Source organism: Grammomys surdaster, unplaced genomic scaffold, assembly GCF_004785775.1.
Source record: "Grammomys surdaster isolate TR1022 unplaced genomic scaffold, NIH_TR_1.0 958, whole genome shotgun sequence".
Lineage (NCBI taxonomy): Eukaryota > Metazoa > Chordata > Mammalia > Rodentia > Muridae > Grammomys > Grammomys surdaster.
The window spans coordinates 3,854,495-3,875,308 of NW_021605377.1; the positions used below are offsets into that span (position 1 = coordinate 3,854,495).

At 41.8% G+C, this 20,814-nt stretch overlaps 1 protein-coding gene across 1 annotated transcript in view; it reads right to left on the bottom strand.

Annotated features, from left to right (window-relative positions):
- Positions 1-20,814, bottom strand: part of Cfap54 (cilia and flagella associated protein 54) — a 283,790-nt gene that overhangs the window by 177,089 nt on the left and 85,887 nt on the right. The window contains exons 27-34 of the mRNA XM_028783037.1: positions 18,594-18,719; positions 16,702-16,819; positions 13,944-14,033; positions 12,721-12,847; positions 7,570-7,684; positions 6,811-6,908; positions 3,331-3,561; positions 1,068-1,210 (exon numbers count right to left, since the gene is read on the bottom strand). Coding sequence (XP_028638870.1) covers positions 1,068-1,210; positions 3,331-3,561; positions 6,811-6,908; positions 7,570-7,684; positions 12,721-12,847; positions 13,944-14,033; positions 16,702-16,819; positions 18,594-18,719 — 1,048 coding nt within the window. The remainder of the gene's footprint in view (positions 1-1,067; positions 1,211-3,330; positions 3,562-6,810; positions 6,909-7,569; positions 7,685-12,720; positions 12,848-13,943; positions 14,034-16,701; positions 16,820-18,593; positions 18,720-20,814) is intronic.

Here is a 20,814-nt window from a genome sequence, read left to right on the forward strand (position 1 = left end):
AGGTCTCCACTACCCAGAGACTGCACAAACCAGACCATATAACAGCACTTACTGTCCTGCAGGCAGAATCTTATTTCACTCCCCTTAAAGTGTGCTTTCATAGAAGATGCAAATAGCGCAACAGTAGATTATCCCAAGTTCAAAATCAGCTATCCTGACAATATTTGTGCCTGATTTGTGCCAATATCAGTACATTGATGGAATCTACCCGTAAAGGGACTTCCATTAAGATATCACACCTGCTAGCAAGGCTTCCCAAGCAAGCTTGAACATGAAAGGGTTCTAGCAGAACCCCTTCAAACATGGCTCCGGCAGACCTTGCCCTTTCTCTATTCCTTCTTCCTTGCTAAGAACCATTAGATTACATTCCTAAAGTTAGCCACCAATTTCTATTTCCATATTTGGTCACTTCCTTCTCCTGAGGTTGACTACCATCTATCACAGTCTTGAAGTCCAGCTATCAAAAGCCCTCTTTGGCTCATTTAATTAACAGACCTAATCACAACTAACAAACTCATCCTAACACAGGGTTCCCCTTTCTGTCTTTATAAACCACATTTTCCTATGGGCTACATCTGTCTCTGATCAAGTCTGTCTCCTCTACACCCAGAAGCAATCTTTTGCCCCTCCAGGGCAAATGTCCCTTCCCCACTCCTATCCCATGATCTCTTCCCTTTCTCCCTCATCCTCCATCTCCTGTCTTTGTCTCTTATTTGCCCTTTGTCCCTCTGGGGCAAATAAAACTCCTTAGTGCTGAGAAGTTAGTCTTGGGATGTCTTGTGCTGACTTTGCAGTCCTTACAGAAGAGTCAGAGGCTTCTAATACTTTGCAGGGCAGTCAAGATATTTTTGGTGGAATAATGAATACATACTTAAACTTAAGGACAGCAATTACCAAAATATACTAACACAACTAGATTCTGGGCTTTTTAAAATGGTACATATATCTCTCTATCAGTACTTGTGTGCGTGTGTGTGTATGTGTGTGTGTGTGTGTATACAGTTTGAGTTAATAAATAAAAATTTCAAGGCAATCGATAGAGTTGTCAACGAGCACTTTTTTTTTACCTGCGGGTTGGTTGTACTTCTTTTTCTTAGAGACACTAAAGGCATCCATCATTGCTTTGTAACTGTCTACAGTCAGCTTTGCTGTTGGTAACACTGTTCCAGAGTGGAATAGTGAGAAAAGGTTAGGGTCACATGACCGGAAACTGAAAAGAGAACCAATACATACATATACATTACATATCAGATGAAACATTATAAACAAAATTGAACTGTCTTTTAAATACAGCTAATTTTTGTTTTTAAAACATTTATAGCTTAGACCATAGGTTGTCTTGGCAGGTAATCAGCACCCAACACTTTAGCATGGACTTTTGAGATTATACAATTAGGAGTTTAAACACTGTATCCCTCCCTAAAAGGAGCCTGGAATATGGGGATGAAGCCTCTCTACTCCTAGTTCTAAAGCAATGATTTATGTTGGGCTAGGGAGAGGGCTCTGAGGTAGACCAGTTGCCTAAACTGTGTAAGGCTCTGGGTTTAATTCCTACTATTGCAATAAATAAATATTGTTAGAACAATAAAAACACATTATTTAGGTATAACTCAGTGAAGATAATGTCTGTTGAGAGTGTGTCCACAGTCATGTTTCTTTTTCAAAAATAAGATCTGAGCACTAAGTAATGTTACAAAGATAAACACCAAGCATCCACTAATAATCATAATAAAATCAAAGTTATCAGCAAATTACCACTGCCATAGCCTTGACCAGTGATTGCTTTATTGTGCTATCATCAGGCAGAGTTGGTGACATATGGCAAGAAGACTTTTGGGTGCCCAGAAGATACCAAGAAAGCCTGTCTCTCAATGATGGGCCACATTATTAAGCTAACTATTGCTTCTTAAGGAACTGGATTCACTCTGTGGCCTACCTAAGCTATCACCATCCTCTTAGGCCAGCCTCAGAAGTAGAATTCTAGCCATTGTGACTAACCACTAGAACGCAGCTCTCTGAGGAGCAGCTTTGTGAAGGTTTATCTTCCAAGGGTTCTAACCAAACTTGTGGAGAAATGGAAAAAAGGGCCATGTTCATTTTGGATCAACATGCATTTCTTTGCCTTGTCAGTTTCCTGAAATAAACACCCACTTACTTCACATCCTTTTCTCCAGTCTTTCCCCCAGCCATTCCATTTTGTGTGCTCCTGCCAAGGAAACTACTTATCATGCTCCTGCTCAAAACCCCTTAATAATCTCTTTTCATATAGAACAAAATAAACTCAGATTTAGCATAAACTGAAGATACTTCATGATATGGTACTGACTGACTTTTCTATTTCTCACCACTTCTTTCATTTGTCCTAGATTTTGGTCAGATTTTGGGGGGTTCGACCCTGCTTCCTACCTGTACTATGTCTTTTGCTATTCCAACAATCAAAAATGCCTACTTCTTTGGCTGGTCATTGCTAAACATGACCTATCCATGGACACCCAGGAGTAACATCTCCATGAACCCCTTCCTATAAGGCCAAGCCGGAATAAAGCCACGAGGTTGTAACAAAGAATTTAAATGTGCTCAATCATCTACCATCACATGGAGTTGTGATGGGTGCTTATGAGACACTATGAGACTCCAATGCATGTGTCTTGCATGCTTAAGGCATCTAGCTCACTGCCCTGTGTGTAGAAGTTCCTCGCCAAGTTCTTTTGGATGGAAGACTTTATATCACTTTTGCAACAAATACCTAGCACTCAATAACACAGTCTTCTCTTTGTATCTTCATCTTGAATTCATGGCATGAATCTCACATTAGAAAATGTGATCTCAGCTGGGCGGTGGTGGCGCACACCTTTAATCCCAGCACTTGGGAGGCAGAGGCAGGTGGATTTCTGAGTTCGAGAGTTCGAGGCTAGCCTGGTCTACAGAGTGAGTTCCAGGACAGCCAGGGCTATACAGAGAAACCTTGTCTTAAAGAAAAAAAAGAAAGAAAGAAAATGTGATCTGTTGTTTTTACAAGCCTCCAAAAATATCTCTGAAGGAAAGGGATAGTGGCATGATGTCTGCTAACATCAACAGGTGTTACAGGGTCAGCCTCGAACTGGAAGCTACACTGATAAACATATTCAAGCTATATGCAAATTGGCATCACACTGGACATTAATGAGTGTCTATTTGGGAAAGAAATCAACATAACAAATATGGGAAATACAGTGATGGCCAGTGTAAGGCAGACATTCTGGCAACCTTGCTAAGCCGAGGCCTCCAGCATACAAATGCACAATGTGGGCCCATGAGAATGGGAGATGGGGTACCAGCATCATTCAATACCTGACACTCGAATGTGAAGAGCTGAGCCTCATCTTTGTGCGCTCGGTCAGCTTCTGTAAAAACAAATGGAAGTGTGCGTTCGCCAGATACAGGTTCATCTGAGCTCTCCAAGGCAGCTCTTCAAGAAGTATTTGATGGAATCTCTTTCTTTTAACATAACTTAAGATTAAGGGGTTCAAGTTATCCATCAGGCTTCGATACGCCATTTTCCTAACATCAGTTCTCTTGTTTCTGCCAAGGGAGAAAGATGTTTTGAAGTTACGCAATAAACAAACAGACAGACAGACCTTAAATAAAGAAGAATGATTCCGATTTGTACAGAAGGTATCATGAAGTCACTTGACTACACTTATGCAAATGGGTTTGGCTCATTTAACATTCCCTGGGTGCTTAAGACGTGAAACAGTGCAGAAGGGGAGCTCCAAGGAGACGCTTGGGGGGGGGCAGAGACACCAGTTAATTGAGAGTCTTGCATGTTCCAGTTCAAACAAAAGCTTTGCGTTTCCATCATCTAAAGGCCACTGGGATTTCACGGGCCATGCAGTCTTCACATTGATCAGCTTTTTCAATATTAAACAACAAATTCATTTCTCTATATTGGTCCTTAAGGGAAAAGACAATGGAGCAAACTTTTGCCTAACGTTAGTTAGCCTCCACAGGAAATAAAGTTTCAGTCAAATGTAGATGAAGTAATTTCAAAAATGAACATATCCAATACACTACAAGGGGAAACTATTCAACTTTTATTTAATAGTTCAACTTTTATTTAATAGTTCATATTTAATAGTTCATATTCTGATTTTGCTTGTCTGAGAATGGCTCTTGTTATGTAGCTCAGGCTAGCTTTGATCTGTCCATCCTCCTGCCTCAGCCTACAAAGCATTATGATAGTTCAAATATTTTTTTTTTAAATACTGTACATTTAATCTTTTAAAGAATTCCTATAGCTAACCTGCTAACTGTTTGCAGTCATGAAGATATGCGTTTGGATTCTCAGAACCCACCTCAGATGGACGTGGTAGTTCATGCCTGTAATTCCATCATTGGAGGCAGTGCCAAGAGGATCTCTGGTGTTTGCTGGTCAGCCATTCTAGCCAATCAGCAAGCTCCAGATTCAGTGAGAGACCTTGACTCAAATCTTGAAGTACAGAGCAATGGAGGGAGATACTTAGTGTCAACCTCGCTCTGATCTCTGCGTGAATGATCCCATGAGAATACTTCATGCACCCTCCCCCCCCCCAGATAAAAACTAGTTTAACTATATTTATAACTAGTCATACCTTACCACTGATGCATTTCACTTTACTAGTTTAATATTCTGTGCCTGATTACTCTCTTCACTACCTTCCTATAAGCCCCTTTTCTTCTCTCTTGGACTTCTTCCCAGTTTCATGACTTCTAGCCATACTTCCCTCTGATACATACATTTTACATTATTGTTCGGCTCTAAATGTTTTAAATTTGGTTAACAAAGTACTTTAGTTCAAGGCTTCTGGGCTTCTCATTGGTGTAATAGGTTAAATTTTTCCACCAACGCTATGAATCTTTTAAATGGTTATCCCAAGAATTAAAAGTGTTATTGCTGAAACAAAATTAATCTTGTCCTGTGTAGGAAGGTCAGTTCCCAAGAGGCTAAGAAGAACCCACAGGGCCCGACTAGAAAGCAGAAGGAAGTCCAGGGAGTGAGCAGGAGGACAGGCCTTCTCCTGTGGAATAGACAGGTAACTTGAGATATTACAGCCACCGAACAGCTGCACAATTGTACCCTAACAACAAGACCAATCACCATGGCCACATTTGTCCTACAGATTGCATAAAACTAAGCAGATACACAGAGAGACACATATATGAATTCACATAAAGTTGCTATACTCTGAGTAAAGTCATCGGACTGCATGTCTGCCAGATTCTTGGTTTGTGGTATTGTAAAGAGTCACTTAGTCCTTTTGAAACTAGATAAAGAGCTTATGGGGTCTGTTTCCCTTAAGTGCATATAAACCTTCAATTATCTGAAGGAAATATATTTAAGACACATGTCACAAAAACTATGTCCATATCACAGGATTTGGGGGATTATACTTGAGATCTTAGCCTGTAAGCAACAACAAGAAGAAAAACAATGTGAAGAAGGAACCCTGGAAAAAAATAAACCAGATCTTCATTCTCTGCTCATGCTATGACCATCCACACAGACGGACTTGAACCCAGGGGTAAATTATCAAGTCATTAGACAATCTTTATACCAAGATTCTATTATATCTCTATTCAAAGAATAGAAGGACTCAGAAATGTAATTTTTAAAATCCATACAAAACTAGTGCTTTATGCAGCAAACAAAAGGAAAGTAACACATTTAGGGAGAAACCACACAATGTGTTTTTTTAAAAAACATCACAAGCTCTTAAAATGCAGCCTGTCTTCTAAAAGAAAAGACACAGAGTTGCAAAGAAACAAAACAAAACTTCCCAAGCGTGTGTATGTACTCAATTCTCTTTTCAAATTCACAATAGAATACTTCCTATTATTCAACAAAGTAGTCTGAACTATTTTCTGAAAGATTAGTCAAGACCTGAGGGGAGGAAAACAACATGCTAGAGGGGTGTTTTCTATAAGACAACAAGTTTTACTTTAAAGCCAAAGTCATCGCAATAGTAGGTTGTTTGTTTGTTCAGAAAATAGATAGACTAACTCGACAGAGAAGAGATCCTAAAACTAAATCCATGAACAGTCTGTAAATGTGTCACAAAGGTGACAGGGACAATAGAATCAACTATGTGAGAACAGACGGTCCAATAGATGGTGCCATCTAAACGGCTGTAACTGAGGGGAGAGAAGGCTCATCACTTATGAGCTCTGGCTGCTCTTCCAGAGGACCTAGGTTCAGTTCCCAGCAGCCACAGTGACAGCTCACAGCCATCTGTAACTCCAGTCCCAGTGTACCCTCTTCTGACCTTCATGGGTGATGCACACACCTGTTACACATACACACCTGAGGGGCAAACTACTCATATACATGAAATAACAATAAGTATTTTAAAAGAATCCTAGGTCCTCGGAAAACAAGAAGCAGCTCCCAATCTGGTCTCAACTACTGGCTACCACCAATGGCTCTATGGCCAACACTCTGTAGCAGACAGACCCTATTCACACCACTCGCTAATTTGGGCTGGTTACTGCTCTTCTCACCATTATTACCCAAGCACCTTGAGAACCAGGAGCTCTTGAACTTTTACTGTTTGACGGTTTCATCTATTTACAGAATGATTTTACTAGTTCCATCCTACCTTCTCCTCTCTCCTCTCCTTCTCTCTCCCACTGGACTCCTTTTTCTCAAAAAACAACACGTGTCCCACCCCAACCTCCACTGCCTAGTTTAATGTCTTCTTTGTGTGTGGTCCACTGCGTTGGATTGTTTTGCATAGCAGGTTTTCTAGTATATCCTAGGGCCCAAAGTAGTCCCTAACACGTATTCGTTAATACCTTTCAAGCTCTGCCATATCAAAAATGGATGGATTCTTGTAGAAAAAGTCTTTTAGAGTTTCCTTTTTCTTCCTTCGTCTTCTTGGTAAGTCTGAAGACTTCATGGGAGAGAAAACAAAGGTCAACTTGGAACATACACATCCCACCTGCCCCACACCCCATGCATACGGTAGTAATGCTTACCTTCTGCCCTGGAATCACATTGGTTTTCCTATATCCTTTAATTAAAATTACTACTATCAAGGGGCTGGAGATGTGGCTCAGCAATTAAGATCACTTGCTGCTCTTTCAGAGGACCTAGGTTCAATTCCCAGCACACACATGTTAGCTCACAACCATCTGGAACTCTAGATCCAGGGGATCTTGGGCCCTTGTCTAGCCTCTGTGAGCACTAGTTGTGCATATGGTACACAAACATATATGCATGGAAAATACCCAAACAAGTAAAAATATATTAATAAGTAATTATAGAAAGTAAAAACAGACCCCTATAGACAAAAGTATCTGATTGTGAGAACATCTACGTAATTCTTTAAGAATTTATAAAAAGTAAAAATGGACCCCTCTGGACAAAAGTACCTGATTGTGAGACTATGTTATTCTTTAATAATTTATAATTTATTATGAAATCATAAAATTATGTTTCTTTGTATTTGTTTCATATTTTAACAAAATTAAAATTAATCAGCCATCTCTAGATATATAATCTCTTAATTTTATGAATTGAAAGTTCTAAACATAGGTTTAAAAACGACTTACCCTCCCTATCTCGATCACTATGGCTTTAAACTTCCTGGGAGATTTGAGTGTCTTCCTATAAACAATATTCTCCTTATATTTTATCTTTTTCACTCCAATAAGGGACTCATTTCTCCTAATCCACACACAAAAAGAAAACATTAGCCAAAAAACATGCAAAAACTGGTTGACAACAACATCAGAGTAATACATCGCTAATGAATGTTATCATTGAAACTGTACAAAAAGAAAGGGTGCTCGGACACAGCTCGCTCCGTGGAGCACTCCGTGGGGATCCCCGGACATCCTGAACAACTGACCTCCTAATAGTGCAATGTCATTGACACTGAAACCTTGTGTAACAGGCACACGTGTGCATGGGGAAAGGAAAAAGGGCTGAAAGGTGTAGGCTGGATGGGACTGGACTGAAGAGAATCTACGGCTACCTCCCTTCACAGTCAAGACAGAAACATCGCGGGCGGCCCCACTCAAATGTCTGGCTTCTGACCGAGTCTGGTCTTTTCTTGTTCCATCCTGCATAGGCTCCCAAAGGCCACTGCCATTTGCTGAGCTTTCTCCATTCTCCACTCCCCTTGGGAGAGCTCAGCCTTGTCTTCCCAGCATGACTTCCCATTCTCCAGACACAGTTAAGGTCTCTCTCCCAGGATTTTGCTATTGAGATTTGTCAGCCAATTTTCCTGAAAGGCATACGTTTTCTGGAATTCCTATTTCTTACTAGAGAAAGTAAGAAACCCTGCTCTAACGTGTTGAAAGGGAAACAAATACAAAGCTACAAGGTTAACGCAAGGACTAGCTGAGTCTAGATAGTGAGTCTTGCATTAGATACACTATTTGATCAAAATTTATCTTGTTCCTAGTAGTGGTTGGTATCTCACTACAGTGTTGTGAGCTCTCTGTCTCTCTCTCCCTCTGTCTCTCTGTCTCTCTGCCTCTCTGTCTCTCTGCCTCTGTCTCTGTCTCTGTCTCTGTATGTGTGTTGTTTCTACCTGTGTATTTGAAAGAACATCTATAGAGGCATGTGGCAACTAGAGGATAACATAGATACTCTGATCTGATCTTTTATACTCCCTCTTCCTCCCCCATGACAGGATTTCTCTCTGAAGCTTGGGAATGGCTATTTTGGCTATTCTGGTAGCCAGCAAGCCCCAGAAATTCTCTGTCTACCACACACAGTACTAGAGTTATGTGTGTTCTTGGTCATACAGGGTATTTACATAGATTCTAGAGATGGGACTCAGGCTCTCATGCTTAGCCAGCAAGTGCTGTTACCTACTGAGCAATGCCCCGACCCCTCCCTTTGGTTTTGATTCTTTACTGGACAATGTGAATCCTTCCTTCATAGTCCTTCATTTTAAAATACCATTCATTATTCTAGCCCATTCTCCAATTTCTCTGAAGAAAACTGCACTGAAATTATAATAATAATTTATATATTCCAACAAAGTAATTTTTAGGTAATAGAAACTTTTACAAATTATGGCTAACTATAAAGTGATGTATTGACTTTTCATTTTATATAAAATATATGTGTGTGTCTTATGTAAACATATGTTAAGTCTTTTTCATATTAGTCAACCCTCCCACACAGACTCTGGTAAATTTAGTCATATACTCTGTAAAAGTCAATTTTTTTTTCATTATACTTTCAAGTTTATACAGGAAAGCTATTGATTTTCGCATTTAACTTTCCTATGGAATTCAACAGGTTCTGCTAATTATCTTTAGATTAAGCTAAAAGAAACAATTATTTGCCAATGTCTCCAGTTTCCGAGGCCTTCACTGTGGAATCCATTTAGCGTTTTTAATTCTCCATGCTGTGGTAATCATAAAATCTCCCGATCTAATTTCTTTCCTTAATATACTGGCAAGAACTTACGGAGCAATGCTAATTGTCAGAAGGTAAAATGAGTTCCCTTGTTTGGGGCTTAATTTAATAGAAAAATCATACGATCTTAATTTTCCAGGAATAATCATTGAATTTACCAGATAATTTTTTAGAAAACTCCTAATGGTTCCTGTGGCTCTCAGTGACAATTATATTTTCATATTACCTACTCTATCTGCACTTCTGAGCTGGTACTTATTGGTATTTCTGTCTCTGTGTATTGCTCAGGACACATGACTTGTTCTTTTTCCTACTTGTTTACTCTCCTTTCCGAGTTGACTAGAAAGCCTTATTGATGATACGTGGTGAATAACTGCATACAAAACAAAAGCACTCATTTCTTTAAAATAGGAAAGAATTGCCCTGAACAAAGTTGAGCTATCCAAACATTTCCGCTGCTTCTCTCCACTGTTACAATCTTCTCCAGGTACTCATCACTTTCAACTATGGTTTTAAATTTATTTTCCGTTCCTCTTACCCATGCTTCTCCTTTAATGATTACGTGACACGGAAATTTTCTTCTTTCACTCGTACTCCCAAAGAATGAAGTTGTGGCAGCTGAACTGATTTCAAACCAAATTATAATTGATGCTTTCCTACTTTTTATTTTCCTATGTCTTTCTTAGATTTGCTTTCTTTTATTATTTCTTGACTTTAATAAAAACACATTTAAATCTCTTTTTCTCTGCTCTGTAACAGAAGGTTCTAAAGCTAAGAATCTGTCTACAGCTGCCGCTCTGGCTGCCTCTGGCTTGGTCCACTACAGTGGACTGCCTGCCTTGTGCCTGGTGGCCAGACCTTGTCTTTGATCTCTGTAAGCCTTGGTTCCTGGGATATCCCCACCCTAGAGACACAGGGGCAGGTATTACTGGAATGTCGGGGACAAGGGACTTTTAAATCTTAACCGTGTCCCCAAAAGCAGCCTTAGAGGGTAGGGCTTAGGGTGTGGATACCCAAAGTTAAGAAGTGTCCTGCAAAAAAACTCCATTTACGTGTGCCCCCCAAGATAAGAGAAGCCAGCAGCAGGCCCATGGGGGAAAGGGGGACAGCTATTTTTTCTGTGCTACCTAAGGGTGTAGAAAATTAAAAAGCACATACCGGGGCCGGGCGGTGGTGGCGCACGCCTTTAATCCCAGCACTTGGGAGGCAGAGGCAGGCGGATTTCTGAGTTCGAGAGTTCGAGGCTAGCCTGGTCTACAGAGTGAGTTCCAGGACAGCCAGGGCTACACAGAGAAACCCTGTCTTGAAAAAAAACCAAAAAAAAACCAAAAAAAAAAAAAAAAAAGCACATACCGGAGACCATTCAGGGGGCGAGAGAAAGATAGTTAAAGATTTAATGACGAAGGTACAGGAGAGACTAGCCAAGAAAAAGAGAGAGAGAGAGAGAGAGAGAGAGAGAGAGAGAGAGAGAGAGAGAGCGACCCAAAATGGTTTGAGTCCTAGTTTAACACCTAACTCCCCTTGGTTTACTGCCTTGATTTCTACATTGTTAGAACCCCTGATAATTTTGGTCCTGCCTCTGACCTTTGGCCATTACATTCTAAATCACTTAGTTGCTTTTATTAAAGATCGTATAGGGGCAGTACAGTTGATGGTCCCAAGACAAAGATCTCAAGAGCTAAATCCAGAGGACCAGGGATATGAGCAGCAATGGCTTCAAGATTGAAGCATACACAAAGAAAAGGGGGGAAGGAAGGGGTCAGATCAGGAACGGAGAAGCTAATTCCTGGTCAGAGACTAGTCAGCATTCCTCAGACATGGGGCGGGGGGTATGGGGAGCAGGAAACGGATGGACTGACCAACCTATGGTTGGGGGAGCACATGGACACATCCCACAGGATGGACTGTTGGCCACCCTCAGACAAAGGAAGTCCCTGCCACCTCATTCCCTAAAGACCAATCAGTTTAAAAGTCACACTGTTCTGCCAATCATATTGTGCCTAGCTGTTGTTTCTCTATCCTACCCCTGGAGACTGTATAAATGTCCGCTGAACAAGCTTCACAGGGTCACATCTCCTTTTAGATGCAGGATGACTAAATTATCTGAGCCTACACTTCCCTGTCCTAGCCCACAGTCATATTCATGCCTGAAGCCTACTTCTTTGTCCTAGCCTAAGATTTAGATTCCTGCCTGAAATGACTTCCTTGTCCTTGGCCAATGTCAGATTCCTGCCAAGCAGCCCCAAAAGCTCTCCACAGCATGTAAGCAAACAGACCTGAGTCTGGTCCATTCCCCATCCACCCTGACTTGGTGAAGACATCTAAAAATGTCTCCTCTGTGGCCTCAAAGTTTACATGTTTGCCACTGCCTAAGCCGGCTGCACTGCTCAGTCTCCAGGCTCAGGTATTTGTGATGGTGCTATTCTTGTTCATGGCTTTCAGATGGGCTATCATTACTATTTTATTATTATTGTTGTTGTTGTTGTTGTTGACTTTAATAGTCTTTGCAACTTGCCTAAATACTACAAACAACTTCTGACTTTCACAAGGCTTTACTGCTTTCTAGTTGAATACGACTTCCTAATTCTGACCAGTTCTCCGATTGCCATGGCCTGTTATACTAACAGACAGTCCCCTCCAACTTTTGAAAATATTAGGCCTATATATTCCAAACTTTGGCTTTTCAGAAACAAGGTATCTATTTTAGAAAGAATGTTTCTGTGTCGATTCCCTTCGGTTTTGGTGACATTTTAAAAATAAACGTCATGTTATTTGCTGTTAATTTTATTCAAATGGGACATGATAGGTTTATAACCCATGATGACAGACAAGCACATTTGTCAGTGGTCTGAGGACAAGGTGAATGTATCTGGTGTAAGACATTATAATTTTACTTTGAGAGTAAAAACGATCACTCCAGCTTAGGAAATAGGGGGGGGGCCTTTAAGGCTTATTACTCCTGAGAACGTCTTATCCATATATACAAATGGGACCCCCAAGAAATGGTTCTGCTCATTATGACAGAATCAAAGATGTACATGCTAACTTGACTCTAAACTGCCAACGAGAAAGAGCTGACAGCCTACAGAGACGTTTGCTCATACTGACCCAGTGGAAGTGGCCTGCTGCATTTGCTGTTAGTGATGACAACATGTTCTGGTTTGGCTGCTCAGCTGAGGTGCAGAAATACTTTTATGGTTAGTCAGTTGCCCTCACAGACACAAACCTCTGTCCATCGGCTCACGGCTCACAGTTACATTTACCTCACAGTTTTCCACGACCTTTGTAAAAGTCCCTGACATTTGCAGAACTAGAATGGCTCGTACCTTTTCAAGAAGTCACAAACAGGGCCAGATAGCTCCACCATGAGGTGAAACTTCTCATCGTTCATGCACTTGAGCATAATTTGTGTAAAGAATTCCAGGAATCTTGGTCTTTGCTTAAATTTCATGACTATAGAAAGGAGAAGGTCATTGGAGAGTTACCAGTGTCCCTTGAGGGTCCTAAGTCACAACAGGAATGCCTACTAATCTGCCTTTAGATTCTCTATGTATTTATTTCATTTTTATACCATGCCTCTCCTCCCTTCTCAATCTCTCCCATGCCCCCTCCATCCTCTCTTAAAATCATGGCCTTCTTTAGAAAAAAAATATTGTTATACATACATATAACACGAATGATTTTATACAAATACAACTTGGTAAGTCTGTGTCATACATATATATATTAGCACTATTTGAATTAAAAATTATACCCACAGATAAATGTAGCTCTCACCATTTGTCAAAGAAGCTTCCTTTGGCAGCAGAGAGAGACCATTACAGAAAGCTACAACTGGTCAAGACACAGAGAACAACTACCCATGAGGCCCCCAACCCAAACTGATACATCTGTGTTAAGACCCCTGTGCCTAAGGTTATTGCAACATTGTATCAGCCTGAACAATGGCAACAGTCAACATTCAAGGAAGAATCTTGTAGGGCCCTGGTCCCTAGACAAGGACTACTCCTGCCGTGAATAGCAGCTAAGAGACAGATTACTCTCTTCCGCAGTTGAGCCCCCTTATTGGTTAGATTTCCTACTTATAAATATTAAACGAGTCTATGTTGGATGAGCTACTGTTTTATTCCAGGGGCCACTGATAATGTTACACTGCATATTTGGTTTATCCTACAAAAAACTCAGTAATAAGAAAGATTTAAACGAAGCTTTTTTGCAACATATGGCTATCAGGAGAAAGCGCTAGTCACCTCTTAGACTCATTTGTTCCTCATATCCCTCAGAGCTAAACAAAAATGCTGCCATCTCTTCCTAGCTGAATTTTAAAATGACTGCACTTTCCCAGTGCCCTTCTTTTTGTCAGCTTCATAATGACACAGTTTGCCTCAAAGCCACCAGGAGGGTTCTTTCTTCCCAGGCTTTAAGTCATCTGTTTGATTTTCTCAGTTCCCTAGCAGTCAAGAGCTTGCATTATTCTCAGTGGGTGGGAATGCTGGGAGGAGCAAAGAACAGAAACAACCTGAAGCAGAAGCCACTTCCTGCCACTCACCTTCCTTCATGGCACCCTTCACTGTCCAGTTTAAAACCACAGGGTACAGGAAGATTGGGTCCTCCAATCCAGATAGTTCAGTCGAGGCAACTACGGTTAAAAAAAAAAAAAAAAAAAGTTAATAAACTCTAAATTCTGTTTGGATCTCAACAACAAAAACCATACAAATCTTTTAGAGAGGTTTAAAAAAAAAATAGGGGAAATACTCAACTAAAAACTAATACACGGGCCTTAAAATATCAAATATTTTGGAGGAGAGATTTTTTTTTAAAAAATCAATTACTTTCCATTCCCTTAAAACTTAAGAAGCCAACCAACAAGATCTAGCAGTGACACTAACCCATCCTTAAGGATGCCAGCACAGCCACAGGAGCCAGTGTGGGTCAATTTCCATTTTCTTGGTGTTAAGACATGGACTCCTTATGTAGTGGGCTCACCTAAAATCTGTGGTCTTCCTGCCTCAGTCTGCGGAGTGCTGGGAGTACTTGTATGCACCACCTTGTCCAGCTCTGTTCCAGCTCTAACCCTGACACTTTTGAAATGTGAAATTTGATGGTTGGGGGTAGGATGGAGTGGAGTGGGCTAGGGTGGGGTGGGGTGAGGTGGGCCAGGGTAGGACAGGGTGGGGTGGGGTGGGATGGGATGGGCTGTCTTTAAAATCTCTGCCTCCAAAGTTCTTGCCTTTAAAGTGGAGGTAAGAGTAATTTCCTTATCTGGTTGTTATACAGATTTTGCACGATTATTTAAAGTATTTAAAATGGTGTCTCACACATAGGCAACCTCTGCACAAAATCATTTTTATTGTTACTGAATTTACTATGTAGCTAGTAATAGGTTTTATTTCTTAATAAAATTTTGTTGATATTGGGATAAATAATTCACTTTACATTTTAAGAAATCATACTTTTATCCGTGTAATTAGATAATTAAAGTTTGCCCTAAAGTAGGTTTACCGATTATGAGAACACTATAACATCAGGCTCAAAAATTCAGCCTGAAACGGGCAGGAAATATGTTAAAAGTGAGAGAAAGCCAACAGCATAGCCAAGGCATATGACAAAAGGGGTGAGGTGTTCACTCAGTTCCCAAAAGCCCACCCCTGTGGGAGAACGATGAGTAAGCTCTTTTTCTTCTGCGATACTTACTTAGTGTGAAAAAAAATCCCAGGTGTCTTTGCAAACTGCAGATTTCAAAAAGCTGATCATTAGGCTTACCCCTCACTACTCACTACACATAGGTCCAGGTTCACTAGCACACAACCCCGGGGCTTCTCCCTTGCATAGTTGCCTTTAGGGCAGCAACTCCCAATTTGAGGCCACCCACCTCTCATGCACTACTAATACCAATACGTTTGCCTCCAGTCAGTACCACAACATAATAGAAGGTATGTTCTGCTCCCGTGGGCAGGGTCCAGGGATGCTGTCCCACATCCTTCAGTGCCCAGGACAGAGACACGCTGTGGCAGAAATTTCCTGCCCAAGGTATTTGCAGCGAAGCCTTGTCATTGGATAGGGAAGAAGGAGGCGGAGCTAGGAGTTGGGAGGAGAGAAAACTGCAGGAAGAGAGGAGGAGGGAGGAACAGAGGAGAGGCGAGATGTCTCCAGCAATCTCAGGCAGTTATCCATATCAAGGTTAGATAATTGGGATAACTATTCTAATTGTGTAGGCATCTTGTGTATTGAGTATTTGCTGATAGATAAATCCATTAATTAATCTTAAGCTTTAGAGTTTTACTTTACTGAGTTACTGAAAGGTGGGTCCACCGACAACGGGGTGGTAATGGCTGTGAAGGAACTAGCAGCTACAGGGACAAGGGAACCAGAGCTGGAAGCACAGCGACTGGTCACTGGCAAGCTAGAGAACAGCCAGGTGGAACCAGCTCGGAAGATCTGGTCCTGCCGGAAAGCTTGCCGAGACAAATGGGCTTAGAGCAGGAAGAGGGCAGCCAGGCAGGGAGCTAGCCGAATGCGCCTTTTTTTCTAATACCTCCCTCAACAACACCCCTACTGTGCTGGCTGGTTTTACATCAGCTTGGCAGAAGCTGGAGTCACCCAAGAGGAGGAAACCTCAATTGAGAAAATGCCTCCATGAAATCCATCTGTAAGGCATTTTCTTAATTAGTAACTGATGGGGGGGGGGGGGGGGTTGTCCAGCCCAGTGCGAGTGGTGCCATCCCTGGGCTGGTGGTCCTAGGTTCTATAAGGAAGCCGGCTTCAGCCATGGGAAGCAAGCCATCGAAAAGCAGCGCTCCAGGGCCTCTGCATCAGCTCCTGCCTCCAGGTTCCTGCCTTGTTTGAGTGCCTGTCCTGACTTCCTCCTATGATGAACAGCAAAATGGAAGTGTAAGCTGAATAAAACCCTTTGTTCCCCAAGCTGCTTTTTGATTATAGGGCTTCATCACGGCAATAGCAGCCCTAACTAAGACAATCTGCAAAGAATTATTTGAACCAAAGTAACAATGGTGCCAAGGTTAAGAAAAAAAAAAAAAAGACCTCCTATAAAGCTGGATGACATGAGTCCATGTCCAAGTCACCCAGGCAAGCCTAAGTAAATGCCTAATCATTCTGAGGCACACCTGTAAAAGCAGTGAACAATGTCCTATTAATAAGGTGTTGTTAGGATTAATGGCTTGATGTACACACACTGTATAAGCCTTAAAGGGTTTAGCAAATACTAATCTCATCTTAATTCCTCCCACAAAATATTTTCTCCTTTTAAGAAACATAATGCTAAACACATACAAGAGGGAAAAAATTACCTTGCTTTGTCATTTTGAGTAGATGTGTCTCCAACAAGGCCAGCTGTTCGTTTATCTTTTCAGGCAACAGCACCTGCTGTGGCTTCCTGGTTTTTGAAGTTTTCTTAGAACAAGTACCCTAGAAACATTGGTAAATGTCAAAATGTGTTTTAACATGTTGGGGAAACTGTCATTTTTCAAATAAACTTGCTTTATGTTCTGTTTCTCTCTTTCCTGTTTGGTAGGCAGGACTGTGATCTGTGTGGCTAGCCAACAAGAATTAGCAATTTATAGTCACTGATACTGCATTCTAGCTAAAAGTGCTACGAGTTACTTGGAAAGAACCAAGCTGGTCCCATTCCCTGTCCCTCGTTTCTGGGAGTCCGTACTCTAAGCCAGCACCTTCCAGAACTTGCGGGGAGGGAAGGGGGTTGTATGTGCATTCGTGTGTGTGTGGGGGGGGGGGGTGTGGGTGTGGGTGTGTGTTTTGAAAAAGTATCTTTTGTAGCCCAGGCTGTCCTCAAACCACTAAGTAGCCAAGGATGACTTTGAGTTTCTGATCTTTCCTCCTCCCCGTGCTGGGATTATGAGCATGCTCTACCACAGTTGGTTTCTGCAGAGCTAGGGATCAAACTCGGGCCTTCAAGCTTGCTAGCAAAGCACTCTTCTACCTACTGTGCTACATCTCCAGTTGCTGCTCTCTTCCTAAAGTATCTGTCACCTCCAAAAATCCTCAAAATAAAATCACAGTCCGCCAGCCCTCAGGAAGGCATTCCTTTATTCTGTTTTTTCTTATCTTTCCAGGGGTAGCCCCTTTACAACCCAGCTTTTGTCTCTACGCTCTGCCTTTTGCTGAAACCTAACAGGATCAGTAATTAGCAGATTAAGAACTGGCCTGTGTGTGCCCAGGCTCCCCAGCAAGGTTTCTCTGTCTGAGACTAAGAATTGACCTGCACTGTCTCCTGTTATTGCAAACAAAACCTTCTAAGCCTCTTTATTCTTAGAAGAGGTCTCTAGCGACTCTGGTGATTTCTGCCTCTGACAAATTAGCAGATCCTACAACATTAGTCAGTGGGAAGTGTCACAACCTCCTGCTGGACCAGAGGCTCTGAGAAGAACAGTGTGAGACCCATTCATGAAACTGCTAGGGCACAGAGACTTGAGTCAAGGTCTGGATGACTCAAGGGGCTAGTGGACAGACTGAGCAATTGGTTTTAAAACAACAAACTCAGATTGTCTCCAGCTTAATGAAAATTTCTCTAGGCAAAGCAAACCCCACATCTGAATCCCCCAAAAGATGTTACTGCTCAAAGTGTTCTCTAGCTAGGATGATTTGGAAACCTTACCAGTCAACAAACAGTCTTGCTTCTCTATCTCAGGAAGGAGATGTGGAGGCAACCTATCTCAGTGTGAGAGGTAAGAAGCCAAAGGCCCTTCCTGGTGTGCCTCAGGAACATCTCAAAACCTCACCTACAAACAGGTTTGGCCCTCTGGATTCCAACAAAAAGTAATAAAGCCTGAGTCCCTCTAAGGCCCCTGTGTAGGAAGCACATATCAAAAATTACTCCCAAAATTAGCAGCAGTTTGGTGTCACTAACTTAGCTACACCCTCACTGCCTTCAGCAAGTCACTCAGAAAAAAGCAACTTTGACTCAGTGCCCCCTAAAAACCCCTCTTCTTAGTCCAGTGTCCAACTGAATGTAAAAAGGTCTAGCCCCATCTACCTTTTAGTGTGAACTATTCAAGCTGCTAGCTCCTGACCATATCTTCTCAAATATTTTTTTAAATTAAAGAAGGTCTCCATGAAATGGCTTTCCTTAATGTAAAGACGACAAATGGATAGACTTCTGATGTGTTTAATGATAGTAAATAAAACAGTTAAATATACAAAAGAGAGAAACAAAACAAATTACCTCCTCTGCAGTTTCCTCTTGCTCAATACCAAAAAGAGACTTGCACGCTGATGTGATATCCAACATCTTTTTCCCATAATATATAAGCATTATTGCCAGGTCATATTCCTTCCAGGAACGGAGAATCTAATTAAAAATAAGTATTAATTATCTCTGTTGGATGCCTCTCTGTTTCCAAGTACAATGCATAATTTTTCATAAATTCAAATTCCCCTAAGTCTTGTGGGTCTAACAATCCCTCACCATTGCTCAGAAAACTGGAAACTTACCTCCAGATTGTATAGCTCTAGAATTGAGATGATGTAACTCTATTATTCTTTAACAGCTTCTTATCAATAATGCATTTCCTATCTCTCTGGGCCATATAGCTTTATGCTTTGTGATACAGCACTCTGCTATTAAGAACTCCTTCTACTTTTAAAAGCCATATTAAAATGGTTGTTTCTTAAGGTCATATACCCACACCTTTTATTTTGAGTGCTTAGTTGCTTGCTTGTGTTTTGTTTTGTTTTGTTTTGTTTTGTTTTGTTTTGTTTTGTTTGCTTTGTTTTTGAGACAAGGTCTTATGTAGCCCAGGCTGGGATCAAGCTCGCTATGTGGCTCAGGATGGTCCAGAACTCCTGATGTCTCTGTCTTTACCTACAAAGTGCTAAAATTATAGGTTATCAGCATGTACTACTATTCCCGCCTTATCTCAGGTTGCTTTCTGTGGGAAATGGCACAATTCCTGACCGCATGATGTCTCGGATTTAGAGAGTTGGGCAGATTCTCTGAAAAACTGAGAGGAAGTGTCTTAGATAGGGTTTTACTGCTGTGAACAGACACCGTGACCAAGATACTCTTATATGGACAACATTTAATTGGGGCTGGCTTACAGGTTCAGAGGTTCAGTCCATTATCATCAAGGCAAGAGCATGGCAGCGTCCAGGTAGGCATGGAGCAGGAGGAAATAAAAGTTCTACTTCTTCATCTGAAGGCCACTAGGAGAAGACTGGTTTCCAGGAAGATCCGGTTTGGATCTTAAAGCCCACACCCACAATGACACACTTCCTCTAACAAGGTCACACCTACTCCAACAAGACCACACCTCCTAGTTGTGCCGCTCCCTGGGGCAAGCACATTCAAACCACCACAGGAAGCAGACATTGACTCTTCAAGGGTAGGCCCACTCCATCCTTCTCATTCATACTACCCAGCAGTTACTCTTTGCCCTTCCCAGTCTGGCCCTTGTCCACTTTTCACCTGTAATCTTCCATCACGTTCTTACTGAGCTGAGCATAATCCTGACACCCCCGTGTGCCGTGTGCCATGTGCCGTGTGCTGTGTGCCGGAACCAGCACTTGGCTCGTGTCTCTCTGTAGCTGAATACATTTCCTAGCGTACCCACTTTCCTTTCATTCCACTGCTTTGTCTACCTTGTCATTACAATCCTGGTTCTAGCATCAACTGCAAGAAGATTTCATGGCCAGCTGTCTGATTTGTGTATTGCCTACGGTAGTGACTTCGTGAAGGAAAAAAGAACACATGCATGGTAAACACAAAGGGGCCACTAAGTCTAAATATGTTTGCATGAATCTGGTATGCATGGACACACCTTGTTAAGATGGTTCTTATTTGCTACTTCACACGTGGAGAAGGGCTGCCCGAAGGGACTTAGAAATAGTGAGTGGCTAGCTAGACCTGCTGAGACCCCAGACTACACTAAGAAGCACACATGATCCTGCAGAGACAAGACACTGTATTCCCCAGAAGCAATGCACTGTGAGGAAAAGGGTGTAGCAAGGACATGGTGGCAGGGTGAGGCCCTACGGGGTGTCGAATGCCTCGTGCGACAGTCATATCTCACAACAAGATATGCATGAGATGCTTGGTCACGAGCCATCTTTACTGGATAGGTGAAGCTACCACCCCTGACCAAAGAGTTACCGTAAATGAGCACTATCACAGAAAACCACTGCCAGACACAGTGCAGGGATCAACAGATCCGGAGGAATCCAGCTGTGACAAATACATCTATGTCACAGCTCCTGCATCTGTGTCTCAGGGAACATTGAGGAGGACAGGGCAGAAAGACTGTGAGAGACAAATTGCCAGGAAGTCTGCTGTGAAACCATCTCCACATAGACAAGAGCAGAACAACGGGAATATCAGTAGACATGGAAGGGATCCCACCCCTAGTCAAGGAACTACAGACAGCTGAGCTAACGAGTCCTGAGGGAAG